This window comes from Cydia strobilella, chromosome 4 (genome assembly GCF_947568885.1).
Source record: "Cydia strobilella chromosome 4, ilCydStro3.1, whole genome shotgun sequence".
In the NCBI taxonomy this organism is placed as follows: domain Eukaryota; kingdom Metazoa; phylum Arthropoda; class Insecta; order Lepidoptera; family Tortricidae; genus Cydia; species Cydia strobilella.
Genome location: NC_086044.1, coordinates 13620845 through 13636433, shown reverse-complemented (window position 1 = coordinate 13636433; position 15589 = coordinate 13620845). Strand labels below are relative to the sequence as shown.

At 35.9% G+C, this 15589-nt stretch overlaps 1 protein-coding gene across 9 annotated transcripts in view; it reads right to left on the bottom strand.

Moving 5' to 3' along the window:
- LOC134741031 (neural-cadherin) overlaps positions 1-15589 on the bottom strand; it is a 456653-nt gene that overhangs the window by 11360 nt on the left and 429704 nt on the right. For 6 of the 9 annotated variants that reach the window (XM_063673761.1, XM_063673764.1, XM_063673760.1 and 3 more), the window contains exons 15-17: positions 10997-11161; positions 5277-5414; positions 1137-4933 (exon numbers count right to left, since the gene is read on the bottom strand). In XM_063673761.1, the coding sequence (XP_063529831.1) occupies positions 1137-4933; positions 5277-5414; positions 10997-11161 (4100 nt within the window). Of the gene's footprint in view, positions 1-1136; positions 4934-5276; positions 5415-9175; positions 9338-10996; positions 11162-15589 lie in introns of all 9 variants that reach the window. The other 3 variants (XM_063673765.1, XM_063673763.1, XM_063673768.1) reach the window with 1 other exon arrangement.

Genomic DNA, 15589 nt, shown 5'->3' with positions numbered 1-15589 from the left:
AGCGAAACTCAGTGCGCGCAAAAGACAAAGAATTTACAGTTACAAAGAATAAAAACAATATATAAATGTAGGTTTCAGTAAATATTTCCTCGATACCCTAGTTCACACTCGTACTAATTACGATGAAATTTCGTTGCAATTAGTATCATAGTGCAATTCCAAAGGTCTGGGATATCCATAAGCAACAAAGTTCAACCTCATACAAAAAATCGAAGTTTACAATAATATGGAAATACCCCACAAAACCAATGGTGTTTACGATACAGAGTACATTGTGCAACAAGAGGGGTAAGTGAAATATTGGACACGAGGGTGTTAATTTCCGACAGCCGCAGGCTGAAGGGAACTAAAGACCCGAGTTTGCAATATTCTTACCCCCGGAGTTACACACAATGTTTATCATCACACTTGCGAAAAAAAAAACAAAATTTTAAGCGAAATAATTCTTAAATACGGCGACATATTTTCAAATATTCGTTCGCCATATTATCATTGTTTGACAGGTTAGGCATCGAAGGCACAGACCTATTTGGCATTCAGCCACGATTGAAAATTGTATAAAAATGCTTTAAACGGCTATTAAATTAATGAAATTAAATATTTTTAAACAAATAAAATTTTTAAATTAGAAACGTCAGTATTTTAAAAGTAAAACTCATTTATAACTATTTGGTTCGTATGAATTAGTGATATAATAAAAAAAAGGTATAACTCCCTAGGGAGTTATAGCTTTTTTTTGACAACCCATAACATTGCGCGAACAATATAGGCCTTTGTCCTTTAATACACCTGCATGAAATAAGATCTTTTTCGAGCAAGTGTGATGAAAAAATACTGTGTCTCAAACCAAATTTTAACTACCACAGAAAAAATAAACAAACCGTCACTGTAAACTTGTTATATTAGGGAATTATTAGGTACCACGTGCCGTAAATAAATTATGCGTAGCACCTACTATCCAATAATATCATATACTCGTAAATACTGTAATACGCATAGAGTAACATAGAAAGCTGCATATGTTCTTGGCAATGGCAATAGTTTTGTTTACTTTTTTTATTGTGAGAATTAAAATGAAATACTTATCATGATAAAAAATAAGAAGAAAAAAGAGATTACAACGATGATATACTCACGTGCATTCATACTCGTTCCACAAGTCGACGCACACGAACGGTTCATTACAATGTACGTTGATGCAGGGGCTATTGGATGGGCAGTTTCGGTCGAGATTCCTTGCCATAGTTGCCTGACCCCACTGTGTTCCGTTCATTGCTGGCGGTAAGGGCAAATGTTTGCCCTCCAATCTGATGTCGTCCAAGCAACCTTTTTGGAAATCGGCGTACACCTCAAACGTTCTAACTCCTGTATATTCTGCTTTACCTCCTGCATATACACCCTCTTGCTTATCTACAAGCAACCATTGGTGCCCTTCGAACGTAAACGTCTCGTTATATCTTCTCCCCTCGCCGCCGTCTATTTCCAAGGTGGCCGCACTTCCGTAGCGACTCACTCGGGCAATGTGCCATTGTCCGTCGTCAACAGCAACAGAGTTGAGCCATACATCTCTTTCTTCAGTTCGTAGTGAATTAAGGTTATATCGGAAATGTAGGCGAGCCTCTTTTACTTCAAGTATACCGTATTCGCGATTATGTTGGTCGCTGACTCTAAATAACTCACCATGAGGTTCACGAGTTCTAAAGCGCAATTGAATTTGTGTACTAAATCGATCCGGCTCAAAACTGAGAGCAAATTTCACATAGCTCTGTGGTCGGAAGCTAGTAGGTGTGGTAGGCAAATTACAAGACGGTCCTGTCCAGCCGGGTTGGCATTGGCATCTGGCTTCTGAAAAACTGCCGACACACGTTCCGTGTTCCCAACACCTCGAAGTAGTATCGGCTTGATTACAAATTTCTTCTGTCTGTGGACAGCCCGCAACCGAGTTTCTGCTTAGGCCTGGGTGAGACAAATCGTATAGTTTACTATTGTGAATTAGGTTTCGGATACATCCATCAAATCCTTTACCAATGGGCATGTATTGCCAATGATAGTGAGTTGGGTCGAAGTGTTCCATGTATAAACCACCAATCTGTAGCGGTCCATTAACATTTAAATACTCATTAAACGGTGGTATAGTTCCTACAGCTTGGCATGAGGAATCATCGAATTCTGGGGGTGTACCATCTTCCATCTCTTGAACATCGGCCGATTTGCAGTAATCAACTATCATTCGTACATTTTCCGTATCCCAGAAAATGTCAATTCGATGCCATTCGCCGTCGTCCAAAGTTTTCTTTGTTTTAACTCTTAGTTCTAAAGTACCAGAGCCAAAATCAATCAAGAGCCTGGGATTTCCTCTTTCTAATTCCACGGATATGAAATCAGATACCATGATTTCTTCTGGTTCAGGAGGAACGATAGGTCCATTGTACAATAATACACCTTCTGATTTTCGCGTGATAAACTCGAAACTAAGATGAGAGCTGTCACACATTTCTAAAGCGGGATACCAAGCCCAACCAGTTCCACGGAAGCTTCTGGAAGTTTGTTGACAACGTGGTCCTGTATATCCAGGCGGGCACGAACAAGTTAGGCCGTATTTTCCTTCAATACACCTTCCACCATTATAACAAGGCGAGTTTCGGCACGTTTCTGCCTGAGTGAAGTTTCTAGCACCACATGTGCATTCAGCAATTACATCTACTCTAACGCCGACTAAAGCAGTCTTATTAGCGTTAACCATGTATGGCAAGTTACTAATATCCAAAACATTAGTACATGATCCTTCGCACATTTGATTTTCATAGAGACACTCATCAATGCCCACCATCGTTATGTTTATACCTACAGCTCTTTCGATTTCCTCCCTATGCATGAGAACGATGCCGTTTAGCCGGATAGGTTTGTAATAATGAGCTCCATGTGCTGCAAATCGGATATCAGTGACAGGAGGATGTTTCTTTCTAAGTTGAACACTAAAAATGTCGATGTTTTCACGTTCCGTGTTTAGTAAATCTGCTAATTTATCTTTAAATATTTCTAATTTACTTCGTGAAACGCTTAATGTCTTGTAGTTCCAGACTCTGATAAAGTCCTCGTCAGATATTCCCGATATTCTTATTGATCCCGAATTGATTATAGCATCATGCGATATTTCTTTAACATACACCGTTACATTAGCCGGTACATCTGTTTGTGTGTGTTTCCTGTCATACACTTTAAACTGCAAATTATAACGGCCTTCTCTAGTTTTATGCTTCATTTGAATCATTCCCGTTTCCTCATTTAATGTGAAATTTGGGTGTTCTGTGCTCTCCCAGAAGAATTTCTTGTCTGGCAAATCCCAATCGTCCAGATCATAAACGTATACTCGACCGATTTCGGTGTCAGGTGCTTGTCCTTGGTAATTATACACAAGGATATCTTTCGAACCAGGCTGCATTTTGTTATCATTTACATCACCGATAACGACTGTAAGCGTACTTGTGCCAGTCATGGCTGGATTTCCGTGGTCTTTAATAATGATGGGAATAAGGTATTCTTTTTGTTGTTCTCTATCAAAGGAGCGTAGAGAAGAAACAATTGCCATACCATCACCGTTGGCACCCTTCTGATCCTGTTCAACTTTGAATGACGCTCTTATTATGTCATCTGCACCAGGGTCCAGCCTGAATTGGAAAGGCGGACCATTACTTTTTGATCTATCATCATCATCGGTGGCCAAAATTTCTGCAACTTTCTTAGGTGTTATATGCTCTGTAAGTACTGGTCTGTAATCCTTCAAAAAAGTAGGTGCGTTATCATTTATGTCTTGTACGATTACCGTTAATGTCGCAGTTGCCGTTCTAGGTGGGACACCGTCATCTATGGCCAAAATTTTAACTTGATGACGTGGCGTATCTTCTCTGTCCAAGGACCTTTGTATGCTAACTGTTCCTTCTTGGTTTATAGAGAACTGTCGTTTCCGATCTGAAGATCTGTCAATAGCGTATGAAACCTTACTTTTCCCACCTTGGTCAGGGTCAGTAGCTTTGAACGTTTCTAAACTCTTACCTACTTCAGCATTTTCATATACAGATACTTCTATGTTAGCCCTTTCAAACTGTGGTTTATTGTCATTAATATCTCTTAGTTTAACTACAACCCAAGAATATGCTACGTGGTATTTATCGTTGTCATTATCTTCACCTTTATCATTTACTTGAATCCTAAATCTAAAGCCATTGCTTTGCAATTGGTCTTCGTAATCTAAAGGCTGCACTATCTTTAATGATCCAGTACCGTCATTGTTTCTAACCATAGTAAACTTATCGGCGCCATAGCCACTGTTTTCAATAACTTTATATTGAAATTTATTTGTCTCATCTTCATCATGAACGGTTACCGTCAGGATGGGCATCTCAGGAAGATTTGTCCCATCAGTTTCATCCACTTCTGTAAACCACTCGTCTTTGGTGAACTGAGGTGGCATATCGTTGATATCTTTTACTCTAATAGAGGCAGTACCCGTGCCCTTTAACCCCCCTCCATCTGACGCTACTATTTGTATAGAATAATCTGGAGTCCTTTCTCGATCCAAACAACATACCGCGGTTTTAATTACACCTGTTTCGGGCTCAATTTCAAAAATGGGTGACCCTGTTTCTTCTTCGATCACATTTTTTTCAATGGAGTACCATAATTTCGCATTATTACTTTCGGCCGGATCATCATAATCTATCGCTGTCATTGTCATAACAACCATACCAGCTGTGCCATTTTCCGTAACGTTGCCAAAATACACCCCTTGAGGGAAAATAGGTGCATTATCATTAATGTCTTTAAGATTGACTTGAACATCAGCGTAACCTACAAGTCCTTCGCCTCCTTCATCTTGAGCAAAAACTGTAAATCTCCACTGTGGCCTTCCATTTGGTTGATCTCGATCTAAAGGCTGTTAACAAATAAGTGTACTATAGATTATGTAAAATGAAATGAAAAATGAATTAATTAATGTTAAAAATTTCTTTGACGTTTTTACATGCACGTTTTTCGCATTTCTTAACAATGTTGTTTATTCTGCAGCAAATTTAAACGTTAAGTAAAATATTGGTCTCTGTGTTTGACCCAAACAGAAGGCTATGAAATAACATAAGTATGATTGTAACGTGCATGCAAAGCACGCACCGATCTATTGTTCAGTTATCGCGATTCCGTGCTTTCTTGTCGAAAATACTATTTACATAACTTAGTTAACATTATTTATTATGCAGGAGGAAAAATATGAATAAACTTACTTTTAGAACAAATATTTCTCCAGTTGTCCTATTGATGTCAAACTTGCTGTTTGCTGGGTTGTCGGGATCGATACCTTGGCCGGTAAGGAAATAGACGATGTTTTGCTGTCTGTCCTTATCGCCGTCAGTGGCCGTTACCTATTATAAAAATAGTAACGTTAAAAATGTACAGTAATGTTACAATACAGTAATGGTATAATGTTTCAATTTATATCGAGCTGAATTGATATCATTATAATAGTCTATTAGATCTTATATACGTCTTTATATTCTACATAAAATGACCTTAATAATCACTTACCATTGTACGTACATGCTACATTAAGTTTAAACAATGTTTTCAAAACAATTACATACATTTAATATTCTATAGAAACTTGGACTTTGTGTTTGTTTGATTATCGAATCATACAGTACCAAATAGTAAGAAAGTTCCGCTTTCGAAGAAGGGAAAATGTCCCCCGGCGTCTGAAAGGACGTACTCATTTATTGATTTACATCTTCAGTAACACAAACACATTTCGCTCACAACCAAAATAAACTGAAGAGATATTCACAACTATAAACGTCTTGTAACATTTTATTGCATACATCTGAATGAAGTTAATATCAACTGTGTTTTCAAATTCTCATGCCCCAGAACATGAATTTAATTTAAATGTTTTAACAAGAATCTCGCAATAACATTTATTAATGTCAGTGATAATTAGCTTTTACAACGGTATTTACATGAGGTATACCCACAAAACTTACAGCAAGCGGTCTGAATATGAATTACTATTTGGAAGGCCGCGGAAGTTCTAGAAAGTTAAGAAACAGCCAACATCCCAGATTGTTTGCACCGGCGGCGGCGCGCAACGACGGAAAGACCATAAACTTTCATCTTTAAAAGATTCCCACGAAAGCGTTGTATAAGTTTTGGTGAAGTGATACTATACTTATAAATAGAAAGTCTAACGACAAAGCAATTTGAACTGTTTTATTACCATTTAATGCCGGTACGTAGAGGTTTTCGCCATCTGTTTATAACTTAAAACTGCTGGTTGCCATTACACATACACAACTACACACATTCCCAGAGCTGTTGAAATTAGACCTACCTAATGACGGTTCCATGAATTAAGTCAGTTTGTGTATGTACAGTTTACGCCCTAATTGTTTAAAAGGTATCCTTCACGAAAAGGGATTAGTGTACAATATTAGATACCTATTACGCCGAATACTTACGAAACACGTAGGATATGTAAATTTATAAATGATGATAGGATTGGTGGATGCTTGAATGAGTACGTAATGGAGTCACTGCTCAGACGAAAATTGCCATAGGCCCGGCTGAAGAGAAATGAAGAGGGTCGACGTTTGCGTAATTACGCGGATCATTTGCGAATCTCCCTTCAATTATAAAAAAGCTTGTCACTATACAAGCGACGACATCGAGGGCTTTACTCTCCTTGAAAATATACATTCCTCGTGCTTGAGTGTAAAAATCAACTAAGGATAACTCTGAATGAATTCCAGCTTTGAAAAAATAAACAACAAGAGTCCATGTACTTAATTAAAATGAAACAAAATAAGAACAAACTGAAGGAGAAATACTAGTGTTTCTTTGTCGAAAAGAATAATGTTTCAAGTTTTATTCGTATCTTCTGCAATGGTACGTCGGTTACCAATTTCATCATATCCATAACAACTCCAGTACCCGTACCATGACGAGTCACTGACAGTGTCAACACTGACATATACGCTAACGTCTACGTAATTTACATTCTATTCATCTCGCTCGCACTAATATGAATGTAAATGTTGTAAATGTTATAATTAGACTAACACTTAGTTTATAGGTTCCCTAGTTTAAGTATCACTAACAAAATATGGATTTTTTGAAAGTGAATTAAATAATTTTTATTTTTATTTATTTTATAATATGCCAGTACGAGCGAGATGCATAAAAAGTAAGTTACGTTCACGCTAGCGTTTATGTCAGTGCCAAACTGGTGGTAGCTGTACAGATCAAATTTAAAACCTGTTATTACAATCAGAATACGCTTCCAAGTTTAAATACGCTTATATACCAACTCGTACATTCCCATAAAATAGAAAAATACAAAAGGGATAAATTAAGTCCCGAAGAGGCAGTACACCTGTATCCTTTCCCTTGTAAATTACCTACCGCCTAAATACCCGTATTGTTCGCTCGCTCATTTAAATACTTGCGCCTATATAACAAATACGCTATCGCTACCTTAACAAAGACCAAGTTTCTGTGACTGACTACATAAATGATGCCTCATTTGTTCCCAGTTTCTACAATTAGGCCACCAAACGAAGGAAATATAGGGGAAATAATTAGTGTATAAGCTAATTTTGGCATAGTTGTGGGAAATGGTGTATTAAAAACATACTAAAAGTACCGGAGGGTGCGGGTGAACCTAAAGGGGGAGGGCGGTTTAGGGCCCCTTTTTATAGTTGTTCGTAAATACATTTTAAATTTTAAATTAAAAATAAAACGTGACTTTCTCACTTTAATATATTTTGAAATATTGGTCCTAGCGAAAAAGTATACAGAATCATTTTTGGAGAAAATTGTATGTAGATTACTTATGTAGTAGAACATTTTTTGCTACACCGTTTAAGAGTTATTTACGAAAAACTATAAAAAGGGACCTTTACCCCCCCCACCCGTTTGCTTCACCCCTACCCTCCGGTACTTTTAGTATGTTGTTTAATACACCATTCCCTACAACTGTGCCAAACTTGGTTTATACGCGAATTGTTTCCCCCGTTTGGCAATGTTTGGTCTTCTTTTGGTGGCCTAAATGTACAAATTACGCCATGCAAAATAAAATAATATCAACGTCTATGAAGTCTACGAAGCTGCAAAGTCAATAACATCTAAGACGTGCTGTTAAAAATTTAAAATATAAGCGCTAAAGGTACTCAAAACTTATATACAATTGATTTCAAAAGAGTACTACTTACCATTAAAATAAATTAGTACCACTAAAAATCCGCAACATAGCGAAGGCCAGATAGAATCATGTCAAGCTATAAATTGTTCAACAATAAGTACCTATTAGAGAATAATCTGGTAATTATAATTAAATTGTTTTTTTCGTACACCGTTAAAAATATTGTAACTTTAAACTAGGTTTAAGCTGATAAAATATCCATTTAAAATGTTCCTTTTTTATTTAGATTATTTATTTAAACATAACAAAAAAAACACCACTTTTCGTGCGTCAATTAAACCGCAGAGGCAATAATTTATTATACTTTAAAAACCCTAATTATATTATTATTAGTTTCTAAATAAAATAAATCGGTGTGATTAGTTTCTCAACAAAATAAATCAAAGCAATAAAGAAAGAGATGCTGCTAAAATTATTAGCTGCCAAAATACTGTTTGAATACTATTTCTTTTTTTTTAATGTTGTAGGTATCAAATATGACCTTATAACACATGAATTGGAAAACCTTAAAATCAAATCATAAGTAAATAAATAAATAGGATAAAGAACCAAATATATAATATTGGAATAAAGTAAACTGAAATGAAATGAATCAAGAGAATATCTTGGATAAACTTATTCTCTTAAACTAGTGTTATCCAGATTTAGGACAATGCAAGTGTTTGTACAATGTCTTATTGTTTAAATGTTTAAACAAGAATAACCTACATTCATCGACTAATATTCATTATTCGCAATACATAGTTACTGAAAATTTACATGCTCACTTTAATTAAAGAAATATGGAAACACGTATAATATTTGTATTAATTTGTAATGCTGAAATTTAATTACTACCACCACCATCCATTAACCAATATTATCTTAGAATATACACTAAAAAGATTTTGCATTGTCCATAAAATAAAAACGAAATAAATTAAAATAAACCTGTATAAGGGAATGAGGATAGGGGCCGGTTTCTTCTAAAGCCTGCGTGACGTAGTTGCTGCGTGAGAACTTGGGCGGGAGATCGTTGAGGTCGAGGACGCGCACGACCACGAGCGTGGAGTTCTCGTTGCGGCCGTCCGACGCGACCAGTTTCAGCTCGTACTGCGCACACGCACACTTTACATACCATGCTCATGCCACAACATAAACACTCAATATAACTTTAATAAATTTTCATAAATAATCAATAATGAGATAATGTACATATACCTTTTGCCTTGTACTTGTACATACTCTAGTGATACACGCAAAATATATAAAGTAGTATTCAGTAGATTTATTTCAAATTAAATTGAGAAACAATTTTTTAAATAGGATACGCATTATTGTTTATTATTGTATACATGTACAGTACAGTGATGCATCAGAATACATGGTGTTAAATATAATTTTAGGAATAGTACATAAATATATATTAAATTAGTGTTTTTATGATTCTCCCTTTTTTGTTGTGTAAATTCGAAAATTTATGCCGCTTTATGAATAAAACAAATAAATTAATGGGTGCCTTGAAAGCAACTCGTTAGAATTGCGTAAAACATGTAAACCCGTAGACGGCGTAGACAGCGTTTCGGAATTATTAAATCAGTTTTCGGTGTAAAACATATAAAAAGAATTTTCAATTATCACGTCGGATCGAAAATTCGTGTTTTTTATTGATAGCGAGGCGACTCGGCCACAATTTTACACCCGCAGATTTAACGGATGCTGCGGACCAATACATCATACTGATATACAAGGATTTATGCCAGTGTGCGGTTACATTGTTTTATTTGACTATCCACTTTACATTATACATATGTATGACTGTATGTAAATATGAAAATGATCAACCAATGGTTTTACACTTTCGAACTGTAACAGACACGAGGCAATAACATTATATAGGTGAATTTCATGTCCGATTTTATTCTGTAAATATAAAAATTAATTAAATTAAAATAACAATCGGCACCCTCCTGGGTACTCTATAATTAGTTCGATGAACTAAAATATTCGACAACGCTTAATAACAATTTTAAGACTGTGTTTAACGGTGATTTAAAATATTAGGAAGGGAAATGGAGGAAACAAGGAAAATAATAGCCGACCCTGTTACACGACCGATCGAATTTCAATCGTTCCACTTAAAACTTCAAATTGTAGATTTCAACGTACCATAAAATTTGTATATTACATATTTCAGGGAAAACGGTAAAAATCATACCCTTGTGCCAGATTCAATTAAAATGGAAGTCCCCGATCAATTATGTTGTTAATATAGAGGAAAAACCCATACCTATTTATAGAATGAAAACCTGTTTATATACCGCCAGACTTCTAAAATAATTAAGATAATTTGAATATGGCTAATTTGGTTTAATTATGGATAATTTGAAAATAGTTTGAATGCTAAAATAAAAATACTAAAAACCAACATCAAAACGATTGACACTAGCAAGAAATACAATGGCAAAAATAATCGAGTCTACAGTGCCACAATAGAAAAGTCCATGCCATGCAAAGCCTAACAAATACAAAAACACATCAATAAACGAGAGAAAATGCCCGGAGACGGCGGACGTTTGCACCGCTCGATTCTTTTTGTAGCCAGAAGCTCTGAAAGCTCGGTGTTATTCTCAGTGTATTGCAACAAATGTATTCTTATCGATGTAAGTAACGTATACAAATATTAGAAGCTGCATCTAAAAGTTGAAACTCTGAGAATAACTGTTTCGGCTCATTAAAGATCGATGAGCGGTGTGTCGTCTCTGGTCGGACCTGCAGCACGCGTTTTGGTAGATTGCGGTCATCCTCTTCAGTGATCTGTGTTCGGTAGGTTGGCCTCTCGAACACGGGCGGGTTGTCATTCACATCTTTGACGTGGATCACCACCGTTGTGTAGTTTTCCTTCAAGTTGTCCGAAGCGGCTAGCTTCAGCTCGTACTGTCACCGATTAACACAATCAAATTATCGTGCATCCCACGTTAATTTACGTGTCATATATCAATTCGTATTATTATACATATATCATTTGCTGTGGTTTATTTCATAGTGGTATAAGTAAGCCACCCGATAAAACACCCACCCACCTCTGGTTAACAGACTAAGATTAACATTACGTTTCAGTACATTGCTAGTCCTCTATTGTCTGTAAAGGGTAATTAGTAAGCAGGATTTACAGGGGATCGTTGGCAAAATGGTGAGTGTTGTAATTTTAAAGTAATTTAAAGTTTTTACTTTAAAGGAACCTGAAGTTAATTAAGTTTATCAAATCAAAGCTTACAAAAATATTGCTTATCAAAGAAGAGACAAATTAGTTTTCAACTTCAAAAATAACAAAAGTAGGCAAGTAAGTTGAATTTCTCATTTGAATAACTATTTGAGGGTAAAGAGTGAATATATGATTAGAATGTTGTTACGAACATTAAATATGTGTATGCTAATCATTTAGCATCCCTAAATAAAAGTAAAGAGAACAATCAGATTTTAGACGTATTGTTGTTAGAGGACGCAGCAGTGATAAACGAATGCGTGAAACAGTTTCAAATACTAAATACCAATACGCTAAAATATGTTTTTCCTCGATGAGTGTTATTGGTTGCATATATGTCAGCGTCGCTCAGTAATTTCCGCAGTTGGAAGAGGTTTATTTTTTGAATGGTCATTCACGCTCGTCGATAACAGCGAGTTCCAAAAAATGTTTGTATTGAGCCAGAGTTAGGCGCGTCTATTAAACTACTCAATTAAACGATTTGGTTAGAAGGCTTAGCATCAGGATTATAGCATTGACGACTCGGCTAGAGAAGAGCCATTAAGAGCTATATTGTAGATCCGGAGGCCCAGGTGAGCTAGTGTTGCGTTGGCAAAATTGTTTAATGGCCACAGAGTAAAGTGTCGGTTTACTCCACGTCGGGAATTTCTTGGCTGTAGAACGGAGATAGTGCTCGCTCTATTAAGTATATAGTTTATATTTAACGTGTAGCGAAACATCACGGAGTAGGATGGAGATGGCAAGTGGGCGTTCCCGTCTATCCGACAGTTAGTAGCGACCGACTCACTTTATGCACAGACTATGCTCAGTTGTTGTGTAAACTTCATGCTCGAATGACATTCACGTCGTACGTACGCTCGTCTAACAAAAATTGATAATTAAATTTAAAATGCCGTATTGTGCAGTATTGAGCTGCAGAAATCACAGCGGTTTAAAAAATCTTTCACGTGGAGGTATTTCCTATCACCGGTGGTTATTTATTTAAATATAATCCGATAAATACGAAATATCTGTTTATTTTCCATTATTTACGAATGTTCGTTAAGTAAATCTATATTTTATCAGTTAGAACTTAGAGTTCACAATCCTTTGTCACTATTCTTTACGTTTATCTGGAATATTCGCTATCCTAAATGTCAAATAACTTCGCTACTCAGATGCTGCGCAATGTCGATATTTATATCGATAAAGTTTTAAGTTAGGATATTTCAAGTTTGATGTTTGGTTCGGTAATAAATTATTATTTTAGACACGTTTCTAATTATTATTTGGGATAATCAATGTCTTAGTAAATATGGCAGCTCTGGTCATCAAGCACTAAGTTAAGTCGGGGTCATTTCATGGCAACCTTTCAAACCTTCGTATTCCTTTACATACGTTTTTGTTTTTTTACACCCATCATATTTTCATCGTTAATATAATTAGACTAGGTACTTAATGCACTTATGCGTACAATGCATGCAATGTGCCATGAATAAACGTTTTATATTTTCTATTTCTTTATTATTCATTATTGTAGGTTACCACAAGATGCCGATATTAAAAATAAATGGATCAATGCTACTAAGCAAGAAAATTAGTTTCCGCAAAAATATAGCACCATTTGCTAGGAGCATTTCTTAGAGAAAGATTTCTGGGGATAAAATTGCCATACATCTCATCTAGCGTCCACACGCCTAAAACTTAGTTACTAATTTAGTAATTATTAGTGACATTCGGGCTCACTAAATTAATAAAAAGTGTTGCGTACCACGCAAACTAGCGTCAAATATTGGAATTTTGCCGCCCCCCTTCCTGATTTGATAGGTCACAATCTTATAATCAAATCAAGTGGGATCGATGAGCCAGTTTCATGTATGATTTCACACCATACAATTAATTTGACAATTTAATCAGGTTGTCCCGTCTAGATTGGCCTTAAATGCTGCTACAAGTAAATATATTGTTAAAGACGAATACTTACATATGTAAGTAATTGCAGATTTGTGATTACAAAATAACAGCAATACCGAGTTAATAGACCTTTAAAGAACTATGAATTTATCTGTTTGACTTTAAGATATATTTAATGTTCACGTTAACAACCTAGTTGGTCAATTAATAAGAAACAAATTTCTAGTTAGATATTTGTTGTACTGTACTACATATTATTTTTCATACAATCACGATTATCACTACCTATATTATAATCATAAATAAAGTATCATCTAAATGTGTTAAAACATACGGTAATGAAATATCAATACCTAACTGAACACACAAATATCGATAAAACACTCCGATTACACTGTCTCCTCCCTATATCGTCGAATGGAAAGAAGTTCCAACGGTTAGCTACTCGCAGGCGTGTAGAGATCTCGAAAACACCAGTGTAACGTGACCGTGAGATCCGTAACAAACCATGCGTAATTAGACCTTACTTATACTGGTTTTTTAGGCCTTTTCTCGCCTGTAATAAGTAAGTGATTTTAAAATTATATAAAATAACGCCATCTGGTGTTAAGTAGTTGTATTAGGTGAACGTTGAGCGAGCTTTTGTGAGATGAATGAGATAATGAAAGAGTCGTATGTCATATAGCTTTGACATTATATTTTAAACCGTCACTCATGTAGCCTACAGTTGATATTCGTTCGAGAAATGTCCACCGGTAATAACCTTTTGGTATGGAAAGTTGCTACGAATCAGAGCAATTTTGTAAGTGTGTGACGTATTTTAACGTGGCTATGAATGTGTGAGTTTAGCGACACTGGTTTTCATACTAAATAGGAGTCATTTCACATCCACTAGTTTATTAATTCGTGCGAAACATATATGAATAACTAATCTAATAATAAATTAGGTGGGGAAGCTTGGGCCCTGCCCCGCTGCTGGCGGCACCCTAGGTTAGGTTTTTTATAATTTGTTTATATATCTTTTGTATTGTTTTGTAAGTGTTTTTATGTTTTACTTTTATATACATATTGTGAAAACCCTAACCTAAGAAGGAAAATGAATAAGAGAATAATAATTAGGTTGCATGTAAGATGTCAAACAGTATTTACACCATATAAGTATAGTACTACTTTAACTATTATATTTACCAACTTCAAAAAGGGGAGGAGTAGGTACCCATTTTTGTACGGTCAGCTGCAGAGAAGAGGTAATTTTCATGCACCCCTGCATGGAAATTTGTATGCAGGAGTGGTACCGTTTCTCTGCAGCTGACTGTACCTACATACATTCCCTGAACTCTTGAACTCGGCTGGACCGATTCCCAAAATTTGTCTTTGATGGATAATTTGTAAAAAAATAAGGGAGTTCTTAACATTAGTACACCTGCCCGCGCAGCATGGTTTCCCTTATCACTAAGTCCGTCACTTTCGCACTCACATACTTGTTAGAACGTGACAGGCATGGTGATAAGCGTACCGTGCTACGACTCCTGCATGAATAAGATCTTTTTCGAGCAAGTGTGATAAAAAAAATATTTTTTACAATTTGATGTACATTCCTATGTCTTATGGAGAAGTGGTCGCACGCGCAGTCGTCTAAGTACCATCCTCTTAAAAACAAATGACACGAAACTAAATAAATTATTATACGGAACCACCAATACATACATGACTATATTACACTAACAAGTACGTAAGGACATTAACAAGTAGATTGTACTAAGGCAGGCCGCATATAACTATGTACAAGGATGGTTATGTAATCAAAGGCTTTACTAAATCGGTTTGTACAAAAGCAGAGTTATTTTGGTTTACCTACAGCTACATGTTGTCCATGAACAGCATTTACTAGTTTCATAAAAGAGGATTCTCGACGGGTACACGGTACGAGTAAACCAGTTTATCCCCATTAAAGCTTTGTGAGAATCTGTAGTTTAATAGTGATACAGCGTTCGGGAAGCAACTACAGCTCGCTTAAATGGGTATTAAAGTTTAAATTATTTATCTCGCTAAAAGTTCAATGAAACTTTCTGTAACAAAGGGCGCTTGCCTGATACCCGCAGCAACGCTTTGAAAGTGAAACTCGCCAGGATGAAGAAAGTATAACATTATGTCTTATGAACGCTTAGTCACTCAACGTACTTAGTTTATTGTAACATAAAATAATT